Source organism: Anthonomus grandis, chromosome 15, assembly GCF_022605725.1.
Source record: "Anthonomus grandis grandis chromosome 15, icAntGran1.3, whole genome shotgun sequence".
NCBI classification, from domain to species: Eukaryota; Metazoa; Arthropoda; class Insecta; order Coleoptera; family Curculionidae; genus Anthonomus; species Anthonomus grandis.
Genome location: NC_065560.1, coordinates 5,522,048 through 5,539,812, shown reverse-complemented (window position 1 = coordinate 5,539,812; position 17,765 = coordinate 5,522,048). Strand labels below are relative to the sequence as shown.

At 31.5% G+C, this 17,765-nt stretch overlaps 1 protein-coding gene across 2 annotated transcripts in view; it reads left to right on the top strand.

The window, feature by feature from the left end:
- LOC126745179 (uncharacterized) overlaps positions 1 to 14,951 on the top strand; it is a 32,391-nt gene extending 17,440 nt beyond the window's left edge. For both annotated transcript variants that reach the window (XM_050452906.1, XM_050452907.1), the window contains exons 9-20: positions 3,571 to 3,755; positions 3,813 to 3,984; positions 4,044 to 4,254; positions 4,314 to 4,477; positions 9,396 to 9,710; positions 10,465 to 10,653; positions 10,717 to 10,891; positions 12,236 to 12,342; positions 12,399 to 12,569; positions 12,625 to 12,800; positions 12,859 to 12,971; positions 14,558 to 14,951. In XM_050452906.1, the coding sequence (XP_050308863.1) occupies positions 3,571 to 3,755; positions 3,813 to 3,984; positions 4,044 to 4,254; positions 4,314 to 4,477; positions 9,396 to 9,710; positions 10,465 to 10,653; positions 10,717 to 10,891; positions 12,236 to 12,342; positions 12,399 to 12,569; positions 12,625 to 12,800; positions 12,859 to 12,971; positions 14,558 to 14,787 (2,208 nt within the window). In that variant the 3' untranslated portion in view covers positions 14,788 to 14,951. The remainder of the gene's footprint in view (positions 1 to 3,570; positions 3,756 to 3,812; positions 3,985 to 4,043; positions 4,255 to 4,313; positions 4,478 to 9,395; positions 9,711 to 10,464; positions 10,654 to 10,716; positions 10,892 to 12,235; positions 12,343 to 12,398; positions 12,570 to 12,624; positions 12,801 to 12,858; positions 12,972 to 14,557) is intronic.
- Positions 14,952 to 17,765: the final 2,814 nt, after the last annotated feature.

The following is a 17,765-nucleotide window of genomic DNA, read 5'->3' as shown; positions in this document are numbered from 1 at the left end:
TTTCTTGCTGTTTTACCAACCAAATCACCACGAACCGATATAGCGTTCAGCAATAGGGTGCAAATAATTCTCGGGTGAAAAAAATGTGCCTGAGATATATTTGTACCCTGTCTTGTCTTGGTCTAAGTATGAAAACGAGCTATCTAGTAAACTCTATGGAATCATATTTCTTATAATCCTTGTGATGACTTAGCATATTTGATCAATAATTTTAAAGGAGTACTCAGTTTCAATTGAAACCTCTCAAAATATATAGTCAAATTCATTTATTGCTCTTTTGATTCCATAAAGTAATATTCGACTCTCTAATAAGGTCGTCGATTTCAGAATAGTAGGAAAATTAAGATAATTAAAAAGTTTAAAATTAAAATAGTTAAAATAAACAGACACGGACGTATCAAACTAGCAATATATTTAAAAAAATAAAGGCTCGCAATACGGCCAGTTAAAGCCAAACAGGTTAAGCTTACTTGAGTGAGTCATGTATTCCACCCATTGAATAAAAAGGGTGCTAAACAAAAAACATTTTTGATATTGGCCTGGACTGCCTGTACCCCTCTATCTTTTTAATTTCACAGGGTACTGCATTGTATATTTTAACACACATATACTACGGACTCATTTCATGCATGGTTGTCTTATGTCTAGGCACTGCAAATTCTATGTCTTGTCTTATTGCTCTTAATATTTACATCATGATTTTTTTCGAAAGAGATCAGAAGAGAGAGAGAACAGAACAAACATTCTTTTTATTGTCTCTACATGAGATCCCAAAACATTATACCATAAGCTATGCGTGAAAGTACATATGCATAATAGAATTGGATTTTTGGTTCCCTACAGGCAACGTTTTTTAAGTTGTAAATAGCGAAGTTTGCAGACGTTACTATGGCTTTGCCAAGTTTCGTCTGATTCATATACAGTTATTCCATCAATGTTTAGAGGCTTATCATTATCAATTACTTTAAAAACCTGCCTTTGAACATGAATAAATTTAGTTTTGCTTGAATTAAGTACTATCTGATTTTCCTCATACCACTTTGCATCTGTAAGGCTGCAGAGTTTGCAAGATCTAAGGCTATTTCACAGTTCTTGTGGGATATTACGCTTGATTTATCATCGGCAAACTAGGCTAGTACTGTATATGGTCCACCAACGTCATTATTTAAGCTGTTACAAAACACAATAAAGAAAAATAGGGATAAAAGCGAGCCCTGTGGAGCACCGGTATCTACGTCTATAAAACCCGACTGGAATGTATAATTGTCGCCTGTAGTACCAACCATCTTTGCCCTTTATTCCCGCAGAAATCAGAACTTTGGGTTATGATCCATCATCATATTGAAATTGTTAAGTCCACGATACGATTATTTATTTCTGCTTCTATTTTCTTGTAGAACATAATCTTTTCAGTCCATGAAGCCTCTTTATCTTGTATAGAGTTTTGATTTAATTTTACATTCGTTTATTTTGCCGATTCAACTCTGATGGAAACTTGTTCTCTGCTTCCTGCACTAAATTTTCAAAATTTGAACTGTTTCGACGTAGGTTTTCGATAAATCTGTTCTTTCGCCAAATTTACTATAGTTCTAGTTTTATTTCAAATAATTTTTCTCTCCACTGATTTCTTGCCTCTTTTTATCTGGCATCTGGTTGAGCAGTAAATATCGTATCTAGCCTCCGTATATCTTTCTAGGTCACTTGAACATACTAAGCACTTGGTACAGCAGAATTTGTAAATTGTTTATTTTTGCAACATTTTGTCTATATTTTAGAAAAACTATTATTTAACGTTAACGTTAGCGCTAAATGGCTAGAGCTCTCTGTATTCAAAATTTATCACGGATGCGAAGCGATGGATATACGTTATTTCCGAATCACTGGAAATTAAATCCTTTCTATTTTTTATTTACGATGCAAATCTGGATCTAATGCAAATTATGTCGCGAAATCTTAACCAACTTGTAGTTTGGATTTAACCTTTTTATATTAATTGTTTTAAAAAGTTAGTTCTGAATTAACTCCGTACTAGATTATTCGTTTTCTATTTGAATAAAGTTTTTTTTAAAAAACGTTTCGTGGCATCACTATATAATTGGCGCAGACGGCAGGATGAACAAATGATTTTAAACTCTATTATTTACTTCCTATTCCAACTCAACATAATTCAGATTTCCTTATAATAAGTCGAAAAATTAAATATCTTCTGAAATCCGAAAATGATGAACAGATTAGACCTCTGAACGATAAATGTGTCGAAGGTAGACCGTACCATTGTCCAAAAACGTTGTAATCCACGTGTAATGTACCTTGTGAAATCAATATTTTAGTTAAACAAACAACACAATAATGTCGTTTTTATAAACTTCAGATCCCGGAGAATCATATTCCAGAATTAAGCCAATTTTTGGCAGTTTTCCTCCAACCTGAAAACCTCGAAGTGCAATGCAAAACTCAAACGACCGTGAAGAATCTTAAAGGAGTCTTTCTAATCAAGGAGGGATTTTGCAAAATTTTCTACACAAAACAAATGCTAATTTTTCAAGAAAAAAGGTACGGTAGCCCTCTAGTCCTCGACGCCCAGAACTTAGAGTTCAAACCAGAAAATCTCCCGAAGTTTCACATTCAACTAGAAAACTTGAAAACATCTGGATACGCCAATGCTTAATCCAATAATCCCAGTGGAAGAAACCTCATATTCAAGCAAATATTATATCCCTTATAGCCTATGGACAATCACCCTGTATATAGGCCTACTAGTGGCAGTATTGCTTTTCCTCATAAAGAAAAGAAAGGTGTACAGAAACTGGTCCAAAACCAAGGACGAAGATCCTTCCTTTCAGGATGTTCCTCTCCAACCAAGATGTCCGAGAGTAAACCTTCCAGAGGATGCTTCATTCTAAGAGGGGAGGAGTTATATATCATATTCCTTATAAATCTAAATAGTAATCATATATTACCAATATATCATTATTTTATATTTAACGTTTCAGCATTTTACCCGATTTAACCTTTTTATATTAATTGTTTTAAAAAGTTAGTTCTGAATTAACTCCGTACTAGATTAGTCGTTTTCTATTTGAATAAAGTTTTTTTAAAAAACAAGTTTCGTGGCATCACTATATAATTGTATATATTGGAAAAAAGCTAAGTTTGACAGTTGCAGTTCAGCTTTGTCACTAGTGGAGACACGCCCGTTCCAATTCGTATTGTAAGCATAATAATGTATGCGTTGTTCAATACAGCGGATCGTTTCAATCTGACCGTTCTCTCTTCATTTTTCTAAACTTAAAGGCCTCATACTCAACACAAACTTGTCAAAACGTACTTGTCAACGTTTTACCAGTACTTGTGAGACCTTAAATCAACCATTGAAGCGTGGGTCTTTTTGGGAATAATAGACTTTTTCTTGGCATATAATACTAACTTTAAATGTTTACACAAAAACCCATTAATAAAGTGTCACAATTTGGTTAATAAATTTCTTAAAATTAAACAAAAGGCCGAAGGGATCCTTATTGGCTGGTTTTGAGGTGACTTTCACTCTTTCTAATTATATTCCACTTTTAGTCCCGTACAGTACGACTAGCGACTTTAGACTTTTGCATGAAAATAATCCAAAGCGACGAGTTTGCCCCTTATTTGTCTCATGCCACTATAAACGAGCTAAGTAGAAAAATCTGGGGTCGCACCTCTGACGCTGATGAGTCGGTTGCACTTAAAGCCTTCGAGGTTTATACTGAGATGATTAAGAGGTAAAAAAATTTCACTCTTAAGCTGTTGTAAAGTCTCACCGTTAACATTTGTTTTAGTTTTCAAGAATATGTATGCAGAGATGGCGTGAATGAAAAACTTGTGCAAACAATTTTCCATAAGGACTTTAGAATGGGCTCGGCAGCCGGAAAGTGCATTTATCAGTTTATGCTTAAAGAAGCAAACGACAGCATGACGCGTCTTAAATTATATTGTAAAATGTGTAACTTTGTATGTTTTTAGATTGAATCATGCTTAATCATAATAAACGTATTTGAATTCTATTTTAGCATCCGAAATTAAAAGCTGCTTTAGTCGAGTCATTAATAGACCACGACCCAATATTACAAGAGTGGGAACTTTACGTTCAAATCCTAATAAATCCTAATGACTACAATTTCCCCGTGACAAGAATGGTCGTTTTAACAGAGTTGGTCCTTGAGGCTGCCCACGTTAGTTTGACGGGCTGTACTACTAAAAAACGTTTTCAATCAAAAACCAGTAAGTGTTCAATCTTTTCTTGGAGTAAAATATGTATTCTTTTGTACGTTTTTTTTTAGTGAGATCGATTCATTATAATAATAATGACCTGTTAGCCAATGCTTTTTACGGGAACCTAAATGAAATAGTAAGCGTGCATTACAAAGAAAAGGATATAATGACGAATATTTTTAAAATATTAATGAAGGTTTCGCCTGATTATTTAAAAGAAGAACACCTTGAGGTAAGAACTGTATTTTACAACTCGCATAGCGAGCATTAGGTGATCCGTTGGCCAGAATAAGGACCAGATTACGAACGACTTCAAGGGAACATTAACTTTTTTCGTATAATATCGTGTTTTTCTCTAATAAAATTGGAAATGTTATACAGTAGACCGTGAACTCAAAAAAAACAAAAACTGTTCACATTATCGATTTATTCACGTTAACGAAGGTTACACTTTATGTGTACTAAACATTTATAATTACCAAACGTAATTAACATAACATAAAGTTCATATCATATACTGTAACGAAAAAAATATACAACAAATTTCAAACTTTAAGAAATTAGTTTTTCTTAAAGAAGTCTGAAATTTTTGTTTGTTTTTTAGGTTGTTTTACTTTTAACATCACAGCTTTCTCTCTTAATTTTTTTGAGACTACAAGGTCATTTATGTCATTTTCATTTTCCTCTGCTGCCCACAGAATCGCTATATTAAAGGCATTAATTGCCCTATCTAATGAAATTTTATTTGAGGGTTCCTGCTCAACCTCATTTAATACTTCTGCTTCATCCGATTGACATTCTTCAATGTCGTCCTCTGCAAAATTATTGTCACACTGATTCCACTCTACAATGTCAGAATCTTCAAAAGTTCCCAAAAAAAAAATTGTAATCCAAATTAAGACTTAATATTCAAATATAAAATGACAAAATTTACCTGAGGTGTCAGTGTATGTAAAAGACCAAGAGATTCAGATATGGGTTTCTGAGCAGTGTTGTCCCATTGGTGTTTTAGGAGAGAAAGAGATACATTTTCATCATCACTGTCTACATCATGTGTGAGAGGGCACCACATTTAAAATGTTTTTGCAACATTTTTTGATAACTTGAGAATCAAGATGATTCCAAGCAGACATTAAATTGATCACTGCATCTTTTATTGTCAGGTTTTTTAGGGCATCAATGACATTCGTATTGTTGGCCACTATGGATGATAGAAGACCTTTTCTGTAGTACAATTTTGTTAGCCTAATAACATTTTGATCCATATAGGCTGTATGAGTGGGGTGACATTAGGTGGCAGGTACATGGTTATAATTTGTCCATCTTCACTTTTTAATTCTTCTTCGGTTGGATGCGATGGTGCATTATCCAGAAGAAGTGGAGCTTTCAATGGCAGACCTTTATTTTTTAAGAACCTCTTAACCTTCAAAAAAATTAATATGGTTGTACTAATCATAAAACAAAACTATAGATAAGCAAAACTTACCTGTGGTACAAACGAATAATGAGACCATTTTTTAAAAATTGCGGCAGTCATCCAAGCTGATTTAGAATGTTCATAGTTAACAGGACACTCGAAATTTTTAAACGATCTTGGTTTTGCCACTTTACCAATCACCAATGGTTTAATTTTATGGAGCCCAGTAGCATTAGTGCAAGCCAAAAATGTTATTCTTTGTTTCTCCAATTTTCTACCAGGAGCTGTTTTTTCTGGTAATAATTTCCAGTAAAGTCCTGTCTCATCAGCATTGTAAACTTGATCCAATGAGATTCCAAGCTCTGCTATTTTATTTTTTAGAGCCATTTTAAATAGGTCTACAAGCTCTGGTTGAGATGACAGTTTTTCCCCAGAAATTTTTAAAAAACGAATTTCAAATCTTTTTTTGAATCCTTGTAACCATCCCTCACTAGCGGTAAATCATTTATCCCTTTCTTTGAGCTGTGAATAAATGGATTTTGCTTTTTCTTTAATCATGTCGCCACTTACCATTAAATGTTTATTCCGTTGGTCAAGAAACCACTTGTACAGTCTTTTTTCCATTCTTGGAAACTGGGAACCCTTTAGGGTTTGTCTTTTACCTGGTCCAACATACATGTTTCTAACAGCACTAGAAATCAGTTCCTTTTTCTTTTTTATTTTGCAAATTGTAGATTTTGCCACATCATACTTTTTCGCTAAATATGTAACACCTTGTCCAACGGGGGATCGTTTGTTCCCGGTATACGGTGGTCAATGCATAAAATAGTGCTGTTTCCGTTATGCGGGATTTCCGCTATCCGATATTCACACTATCGAGTGACTGTATACTATATTACCGTGTTATACCACTTAACAATACGGTATCGTCAAGCTTAAATGGCCGCCAAAAAACCATCTTCATAATAAATAAAATTGAATATTCTATGTACATAGAACTGAATCTGAAATCCTTCCTAATTTAAATGATGCTAATATAGTTAGTGACTTCTTTTCCTGATAGCCCTTCAAGTGATTTTATCAGAATAATATTATATTAACTGCTTAGTTTTAGATTAATGGATGAATCAATTCTATTAAAACTAATGAGTTTAATCAGTACCGACTTTATTAGAGAAGATGGTGAAACTCATATTAGTTTTGATGTAACAAAAAATGGAAACGATGTTTTTCCAGAAAAAATGTAATTTTAATTAAAAAAAAAACAAAGTTGAAAAAAAAAACGAATGACTTTACTCTGCGGCGGTACAATCAATTCTAAAAACTATATTAAGCTTAATTTACAAATATACCAAAACTGCTGCATGTAACAATTTTAAGAGCGCGAGATAACGATTTTCAGCACTGTGATCCGGCTTCGCTGGTGGTCGCATGACGTAACATATTTGCCTGTTTGTATTTTGGAAAATGAGTAAAGTTTTATGAGTATTTTGGAAAATACATTTCATGTCTTGTGGTAAAAAGCTATAATTAAGGCACTAGCTAAAGTTTCCTCAGGATCTTAGAGCTTTAAGGCCTTTTAGTATTTTACTGATTTACAAAATTCTGGAAAGGCATACTAGTATTTATAATAATTACAATAGACTTTTTTTAATTTCAGATTACATAAGAGCTTATAATAATCCTATTGAATTAAAGTGAAATGATATCACTATCTATGATCTATGATTCTGAAAGTCGTGCAAATTATATGGCTCTAATACTAACAGAAGTGTTTTAATGATCTTAATTCTAATTGGCAATTTATTAAACTTAATTTTCTTTTATTCTATTATTTCTTTTCTTTCTTATTTATTGTATATATTTTTTGCTGGTCCATCAAACATATTTTCATATTTAAAGAGAAACATCAGAAATTTTTAAATAATCTAACTTCTTAATAACGTGGATAACTTTTTTCTGTACAGCCAACACTCTCTGTACATGTGACGAACTTCCCAAATAATACCATATCTTAATATAGATTTAAAATTTGCATCAAATAATATTTTTGAAGCTGCTAACTTGTCATGTTTAAATACAACAATAATTCCGTACCCTATTGTTTCTAGTTTTAAATATATTTTGTCGATTTGCTGGTGCCAGCTGACATATTCATCGATCATTAGTCCCAAAAACTTAGTTTCAGTTTCTAGAGTATAATTTTGATTTCCTAAATTAAGATGTTCTGACTTATCCATCCTATTTCGGCTTGTTTAAATAATATAAGATTTGTTTTATCACTGTTGATAATTAGCTTATTTTGATTGAACCAATTTTTATAGACTCAAAGGCTATTGCTGTGTTATCCAAATAATTGTCAATATTGGAGCCTCGAATCAATAAGTTTGTATCATCTGCATAATTAGTAATTAAAAAGTTATTAAATATAAAATAAGTAGTAAAAAGGGTCCAGTATGCTTCCTTGTGGTATCCCCGCCTATATTCAATTTAACTTCTGACTTAGCATTATCGTGACCCTCTGAGTTTTATCGGTCAGATACGATTGGCTATATTTGTTTAATTTAGTAACATTTTATAGTCTATACAGTTATATGGCATGGCCAATTCAAATAGCTTGAAAAAACTGGAAATGAGACTAATGGGTCTGTCACTAATAAATCCCTTTTTTTTGTAAATAGGTTTAATATTTGCTAATATCAGTTGGTTGGGATAGATCCAAAATTTAAACGAATAGTTCAAAAATGTCTTAAAATATCATTAATTTGACGGAAAGAGACTTTGACAATATTTGCTGGAATCTCTTCTTTGCCACTGCTGTATATTTCCATGAGTTCTTTATTGCTGGTCTGAGATAAAGAGACTGATTGCTAATATTAACAGGATTATGTTTACCAAGTATTCATTAAATTCTTCAAATATTTGTTGTATGTCACCCTTAAAGTTACTGTTCTGTTGATTTTTGTATCCCATTTGCTTCTATCTGATTTCTCTTTATATTTTTCTCTCTCTCTCTTTAGAACCATCAATTTTTTTTTAACTTATAATAATCGATACAAAACTCCCATTGAATATTAACATTATTTATATTAATATCATACAAATATTTCCAAACTTGTCTCTCTAATAGTGTTAAAAAAACTTGTTAATATTCTGTTCTGTAAAAAGCTTCTATATAGAAATTTTTCGTTCATTACAAATTTTTTGCCACTTGAAAACTTAGCTTTTGATCATGAATAATAATTGAAATTGTCGAATAAGATTAAAAATTGGTTAAAAACATATCCAAGCAACTACTAGTGGTTTCCTTTATGCGGGTATTTCCATTTCCATTTGCGGTAGCAATACAATTTTAATAAATCATTAGTTATCTATTTATGTCAATCATTAGTAAAAGCTGCTTTAATTTTAACAGTGTCAATCTGGTTTTCGTAAACAGTTTAGTAAAACTACTTGTCTTATAAAGCTTAATAATGATATAAAACATAATTAAGATAAGAAACTAGTGACTTGCCTGTGTCATAACAATAATATATTTAATCATAAGATCTCGCAAAATTGTCATTTTTTAAAATCAAACTATTTTATAAACTATTTTTCTAGGACCTATATTTTATTATAAGTGGCTGAGATGGAATCAAAACTGACTTATATAAAACTTCAGCAGTATACTGATGCTTCAAAGCTATACACGGCATTCCTTACTCTTTTCTTTTTTTTTTTTTGTTTTTAGATAGCAGCCGAGCTAGTAGAAAAACTCATCCCAACACTTTTCATAAAATTTAAAGATAATAATTCCCTTAGCACTATAATGGACTATTTAATTTACATGCAATTGGAAGCAAACGCAGCGGCTTCAGCTGCCATTGATAACTTAAAGGATTTCGTATGTTTGAAGTTAAACGAATTCTTGGATGAGGCTAATATTGAAAAGGCAAAATGTTTTGCTCTAAAATATGCAGTGCTGTTTAGTAAAATTGATTTAACAGAGAAGATGGAGTGGACCAAGTTGCTTAACTCTTGGCAATATGCAAGTACCGATGATGAGGTAAGTAAAAAAGATTTTCCTTTCTACATTATCTTTGCTTGATCATCTGAAGCTCTCGAGATCTATGTCTTCCTTTGATTATTGTCAATTGCTTCAGCAAGAGTTAAACGGACTGGTGTCCTCTTAATGGCGCAGAATGCAGGTTTATAAATAGTATGCATATTATATCACTTAATCAACTGAAGATTATCAATGTAATTATCAAATCAAATAAGCTTTATTGTTTTTCAACATTGATTTATAGACAAAGTAAAAAATATTTAATGATACAGTTAAGAATCATCAACAGAACAGAATCATTGGTTTTCTAATAACCGTCAAAAACTAACGATCTACCAAGATCTTCAATATGTAATTTTTTTAAAGTTTGGAGTCCGATATTTTTAAAAGTACTTAGTTTAGTTAAAAGTACTTAAACTAAATATAGTATCTTTTTAATTATGAAGTCATATGCAGAGTGTTTCAAGAAAAGGGGGAAAAACCCTGTACATTGGTAAAAATTAGGCAAGTTGATGCTTAGTTTTTGTTAGTATTAATCCTTTCTTTTTTAGGTAATCCTAGCGTTATTATAGGTTCTTACTACTTTGTACTTTTTTAATACATTTATTCCTTACTTCCATATTGAAGTAGGTTCAAATATTATTAAACTGTGCTTTTCGTTTTTTGGATAGTTAACTTTATCTGTAGTAAAGCCTTTATAATAGATAAACAAACAACTAAATATTCTGGAAATATAATCGGTTATTCTTTTCAGTTTGTCGAATATGTCTTAGCCGCTTGTCATTGGAATCTAATATGGACGATCAGAAGTGTTCGCATAAATAGCCGCACCGAGAAGACCGACATCCCTAAAATCGTGTTAGCAATAAAAAAGCGATTTTCGCAGTATTTTTCAGTTTGTGACGAGGCATTCAAATCAGAAAATCAGAGTGTCAGATTGAAGGTAAACTGTTTGTTCATCACATTATTATAAAAAAATTATTATCGAAAATTAATTTGTTTACAGGCATTCGAAAGGATATGCGAAAGTTATATTAAATTCGCACTTGAAGTGGAAAATGTGAGCAAACAAACGCGCGACTTTGAGGTCCTCAAGCCCTCAATGCTCGACGATATCGTTTCGAGATCGCAACTTTTAATGTATTTTGAAGGAAATGTCGAGGCCAGTTTGAACGATGATGGTAAGCCTTTTGAATAATATTTTTACAGTTTTCTTCATAAAATTAATAATTTGGATACATGATATGTTTATAATTGATTGATAATTAAGATAAAATCATAATTTTTTTCGTAAGTCAATGGCGTAGTATTTTTTTGTAAAATTGTATTAAAAATTCATCATAGCTACGCCACTGGTTGCTAAAAAAAAGTAGGTGAACATCTAAAAAATGTGTTTTTATGCCATAATATCCTGTGCCAAAATTCAGTTCAATATTTTAAACCGTATTGGAAAAATTTATTAAAAACGAAAAAAAAAATAGAACTTTAACACCCTGTATCTTAAAAACTAATCATTTTAGGACCTATGTTTATATGAACTTTTTGACTTAAAATCGGTCCAGGAATGTCCCTTTTAAATTATGACATACCTTTAAGTAACACCCTGTATATAAAATTATATCAAATTCAAATAAACAGTGTTATTAAATTAAATATTGCATATATATTTTATGCAAAAACATTATTTTTTATCAACACAATCCTTATCCTCCCACCCACCCCAAACATTTGCCCTTGCGAAATGATTTTTAAGAAAAGTATACTCGTGAAATATGAATTATTATATTATAATATGAATTATAAAATGTGAAAAAACCCTATTTTATTTTTTTGAAAGCAAGGCGTATCGCTATGAAAATTGCAGTAGTTGTGCCATTTTTAGTCGCAAATAAGTGAAAATTCAGTTTTTTTAAGATAAGTCTTGAAAAGATTTGAAAAAAATACTTTTTTTTTGGTTCTAGATAATACATAGATCAATACCATACTCTTAAAATATAATTTATCACAGTAAAATCAAAAAAGTATCACTGACATAATTATCTGATACCTAAAAGTTTTCTGTATAAATGTTCATTTTCATTATATTTTTTAACTTAAGTCCTGTAGATGCAAATATATTTTGCAAAATGTCGGCAAGTTTTAATTGGATTGGACTTATAATCTTATTTGGATCGTTAAATAAAAAAAATACAGTTAAACGTATTTTTATCATAACCACATAAATACGTTGGGCAAGTACTGTTCCGTAAACAGCTTTTCTTCTAAAGCATTTACCAAATTTTTGTGATATATAGGTACATTGTGAAAGGCCTAATTGAGGTCAAGAAATACACCTGTCACAGGTAGATCATCATTTAGTCTTCTGTATATTTATGTGTCTTATAATACAATTGCAGATTGCTGGAAGCGGTATTGCCTTTCTACTAGCATCTATTTTTTCTACATTATTAGACCTATTGTTGGATTAATCTGATTTGAATCACATATTCGCTACCATAACTAAAAAACGTATATCTTATTTTTAGCTGCCCGGACACGCTTCTGCAAATTTATATTAAGCATATATCAAATGGCATGCTTGGAGATTCTTCCTGTAGACAGTATCTCGGTTATATTCAAATATTACGACAAGGTAAGCAACTATAATTTTTTTAGTACTAATATTTTAATCTATCCACAATATTTTAGTACCAAAACCAGTACGGCACGGTTATAGAAACCATATTAACCAACATTTTTAACAAGAATGAAAACTGGTTACCAATGCTGGTCGTGAACACTCTGTCTCTATGTTACGAAGACGTGCTACACAAATATGGCGTTGTAGATTATATGTCGCACGAAGCTAAACAAATATCCGTAAGTGTTACAAATGATTATTTGTTACAGTTTAAAAAAAAAATATGTTTTTTAGCGTTTGGCCCTTAGATTGCATGAGTTTAAAAACATTTTTAAAGCGCCCAAATCGGCGGCTATGTTGTTGATTTATGCGATAAATTATGCGGCACAGAACAAGTATTACGACTTTTTCATTTATCTCAGGGTATTCATTGAAGATGTGCAACAATATCCGGCTGATGTTGAATCTATGTAAGTTTCGTTTTTATTTGATTTCAATGTTTATACTAGCTAAATGACTAATTTTTAGTTTAAATACTGTAAAAGAAAAAGTACCACAGGCCGACACAAAAAACGACGCGGTACTTTATTTTGTCGACCAATTGAAGAAGGCTACCAAGAAACCGACGACAGTGAAAAAAGGTAATTGTTCAAAAAATAACTGTCAAGTTTCGTGTGATACAATGCAATTAGATTAAAATATAAATATTATATTGTGGCCCTGAGGAAGTCAATAAGCAGAAAGACGTGTCGGCAAATTCCATCCTTCTTTTTGGTTCCGTGCTGACGGAATACATATACCGATAAACAATATTTTTTTGTCATTGAACATACCCTACTAACCGATTTTGAACTAATGTATAACATTTTAAAAATAGTTTACAATATACTTCAAAGCTACATTTTTTCAAATCGAATACTCTGTATTTGAAAAGATTCTTAAAAAAGTTTCTCCGTATAATTCCGCGTCTTTTTATTATATGTTGGTTTAAGCTCTCTAGTAACTTTTCTTGTTTTTTTTTTAAATGATATGTTATTGACAGTAAAAGATATTTAATATTGATAAAACATAAGTAAAAAATTTACCCTAATATTCCCAATTTTTTTATATGTCTTAAGATTTATCAACTTAAATAAGTTCATATGTTAAAAAATACAAAAAAAAAATTAAAAAAGCTTGAGACAATTAGATTTTCAGTAATTGTTAATTGGAACAAAGTGATCTTTTGCTTTTATTATTTTCAAATAGTTAATATTTTCCATAAAATAGAGTTTTATAGTACATACATAGCTGTAATCGATTAATTTCCGTGAATTTTACGTGGTAATAATGAAAAATGGACTCATTTGAAAGAAATAAAAGTTAAAATTATTTGTAAACATTCCTCAATAACTTTCAAAAACATTTTTAAGCATAAGTTAGATATATAAAGCATAAATAAATCATTGTCTAATGCGTCTTCAGATTAAATTTCTTCTTCGTTGTCATGTTGCTTACAAATTATTAATTGTCATAATTTTCAATGTCTAAACCTTAACAAATATTTTAGAGCACAAATCGTATAATCGCCACAAATAATGACATGTAAAACGGATCTGTTTATACTTTTGTATAAGTAATCCGCTGTTTTGTAAAAAAAGCTATGTGAGAAATCAAATTAAACGACAAGTTTGTTATAATACACACATCAAAATGATCGAGGGTACAAGGAAAAAAGCCGGTTTATTTTTACACAATCAAATTTGTTTCCAAGATAAATTATGTTTATTATTTGTTGGACTTTCTTTGAACATACCTTATTACATCCATCATATTAAGTTATTCTTGTTGATATTAAATAAATAAATTAAATTATTCAAGGCGTATTTTGTAAACTGAAAAATGTATTCAGTACAATTGAAGGTGCCAGAAGTTGTTTTAATTCTGCGTGTAACATGGTCAATATATTATTATACAAAGGAGCAGATGATTATTTTTATAAAATGGGATAAAAATTGTGAAAGAAATAAATAAAAAATATATTCCGATTCAATGTTTAAATCCCTGCTCTCCCATCTTTCGTGGTATCCCAATGATGAGCAGGTTAAAAGTGACACCTCCCAATATAATCAAACAAACCCAAGTGTTATAAGGATATGTTGAAAAATAATTGTGCGCTTATTTAATGTCCAATCCTACGTAATATGTCAATTGTATTAAAATTTCAATAATATTTCTTATATTCTAGTGGTTCCTCGAAAAGCTCCTAAATATCCTAAGCTAAAACCCCAAAAAAAAGAACCAACTAAAACCAAAAAGAAGCAAACCACAAAAACCCAAAGCGAGCCGAAAAAACCGAAAAGTAAGGCAAAACCATCTAAGAAGTTAAGTCAGCAATCCACCGAAACCGAAGATTCGGAAAATATGTCGATTCATGATTCGTCTGATAATTTAATGGAATCATCCGATATGGAATAAGAATTTTTGGAATTTTCTGTTATAGTTATAGTATTTGTTAATTTTTGTAGTTTAAGTTGCAGGCATCTTGTTTCCTATTTTATTCCTTGTGATTTTACCGTTCTAGTCTTGTCAACTTAATTTAAATATGTTTTGTATTGTTTCATAATAAAATATTTAGACGATTTTATTCTTACTTAGCAGATGCCACCTTGTCTTGTAATGTGTTTTGGCTCTGTGAATTTGATGTATTTTTGGCTTATACAACTTAGGCCTTACTACTTAGGTACTTTATGAGAGATTATCCAATGTTAACATATAAGAATGTAAATGCAAGATTGTTGCTATACAAAATTGTGATATACACAGGTTAGTTGCGTTAACTGCTATTGACACTGTTTTTTCTATTTTTGTATATATTGGGTTGGTAAAATGGTATGTTTTCTTTAATATTATACAGGGTGTCCGGAAAAAGGAGGCCAATCCGTCGGCCACATATAGGGTGGACCAAAATAATGCGACTTTCGTTATGCCATTTTTTAATTGGACGCTCGGTATTCAATATACAGGGCGTCAAAGTGAGAAATATAAAAACTTTTTTTTTTGGATTAAGTCTAGTGTTTCATGAGATATTAAATTAAAATTTGGTGTGAGGGAGTTTTTTGGAACGAGAACTTGAAATTCGTTCACTGATTCGCTACCTGTATATAGCAAGTGTTAAAAATACCAAAACTTTTTTATACCCCTGTATAATAAAATTCTAGTAAAAAATTCTAATTATCCAATCTTTTCTTGTAAAAAAAGTATTCCTAGTAGATGTCGGCCTGAGAATCCGTTTATTAGATATCTTAATTTTAAAATCTAGATACATTTTAACAAGTTAACAAAATAAACTTAAATTATGTTTTCTAAATTAATGCTAAATTACTTATTATAATGAAACTCTAATATTATAATAAAACTATAATAATGACCCTAAATTATTTATTCTACGTGGCCTCCATTCATTTGCATTATGTAGTCGGACAAACCCCAGTGATCGGAAAAAACGTATTTATCGTGAAATAACTTTGAAATGTTATTTAATGTTAAAAATTAAGTTCTGCCAATCCTTTTATTCTAGAAATTTTTATATTCTTAAGTTGTCTCCCTGAAAGAAAAAAAAGCGCGCTAAAGTGACCACCAGTTTGTGCTCCCCAGTTTTTGTGCGTGAAAGATAAAAATAAGGCAGTTTTAAGGTAGGTTTAAAAACTTAATAACTAACTTCACTAATGGTCGACCCGGACAAAGTTGGCTCTCCGGCTTTATGAAGCGACATTCGCGTTTAGCTTTAAAAAATGCAGAGTCCCTAGAAAAATACAGAGCACAAATAACTGAAGAATACATTAGCTGCAGACATTTTGGAAGATCCAAGTCGGATGCTGAACGGCGATGAAAGTGGGTTCTGCCTGTGTCCAAAGAGTGGGGAAGGATTGGGTGTGAGAGGACGTGATCTCAATATTGTTAAAACCGGAAGCAGCAAGGAAAATTTAACGGTATTAATTACTTTTACGGCCGATGGTAGACTTTGTCCCCCACTTGTCATATTTCCATATGTAAAACCACCAAAAAGTATAGTAAACGGTATGCCTCCTCATTGGGTCCTCGGCAAATCAAATAGCGGGTGGATGAGGTCGGAGGTATTTTTCGAGTATGTGGCTAACGACCTAAATAAATAGTTAGAGAACGAAGGGATTCAGAGACCGGTATTTTTTTAGTAGACGGGCATAAATCCCATATGTCTGTGGAACTTTGCCATGAAAATTGAATAATATTGTATGCTTTGCCGCCAAATGCAACGCACTTACTACATTGCTACACTGCTTGCGGACGTCGCGGTTTTTAAGCATTTAAAGGATTATTGGCGGGAAGAGGTAAGAAAATGGCAGGCTGAAAATGAAAATCGTGTGGTTACAAAGACTGAGTTTTGTCCCATATTTGAAAAAGCCCTTCAGAATCCTAATATGTCAAATAATATGAAACAGGGCTTTAAGGCATGTGGTTTGTACCAGTTTAATCCAGACACAGTAAATTATAAAAAGTGTGTGCAAAATGTTCTGGAGAACTTATTAAGCGAAACAACGCAGGTTGAGGAAACAGTATCGGAAGCAGATATCATAAGCACCGAAAAAGTTATTTTAAAGCTGAAACCGAAGCTATCTGAACTAGGATTTTGCACGGATACAATTTTAACCCTTATAAAAACACTTATTCCTACTAACACAAGTTAGTTAACACACGTTTCTTTTTTTTACTCCAGAAGAGATTCAGAAAATGAACGTTATATTTACTGATGATGCAGCTACACCTAGCAGTGAAGTATCAAATCAAGAAGAGACTGAAAACCTTCAAAACCCTCAAGTTGTAATACTACAAAATGTACTTCTCAATCCAGGTCAAACAAATCAAAATACTCACATAGAACCGACATTAGAACCAAATGTTTGTTCTTATGAAAATATAGAAAAGAAAAATATCTTAGAAATACTGGATGATTATGAATTTAAAGATTTAATGCCGAGTAGTGATGTTAATATTTCAGAATCAGATATATTTACTAATGGAAGAAATGACCAATAAATAAAGGAAGCGAAGCACATGAGACCAATCTAAAAGAAAATAAATTGGAAGACACCTCAGAGAACATCAAAACTAACGAAGATGAAGAAAATAAAAATCCAAATAAGAAAATAAAGTTTCAAAAAAAATCAAACCTGATGCAACAGAACTAGCTAACCCTGTAAAAGGACTTATGGAAATAAATCACAATCTGATTGAGAAAAAAATTCACTTCATCCACAATAAATAAGGAGAAAAAAAATAATCAGGATGACAAAGAGGAAAACTGCACACCTTTGAAAAATGGCAAAAATTAAGCTTTAAATTCAGTTGTAGTGGCTAAGTCGGCTAGCTGGAGCAGCTCTTCATTTGAAAAACATCTTGCATATCCACAACCTATT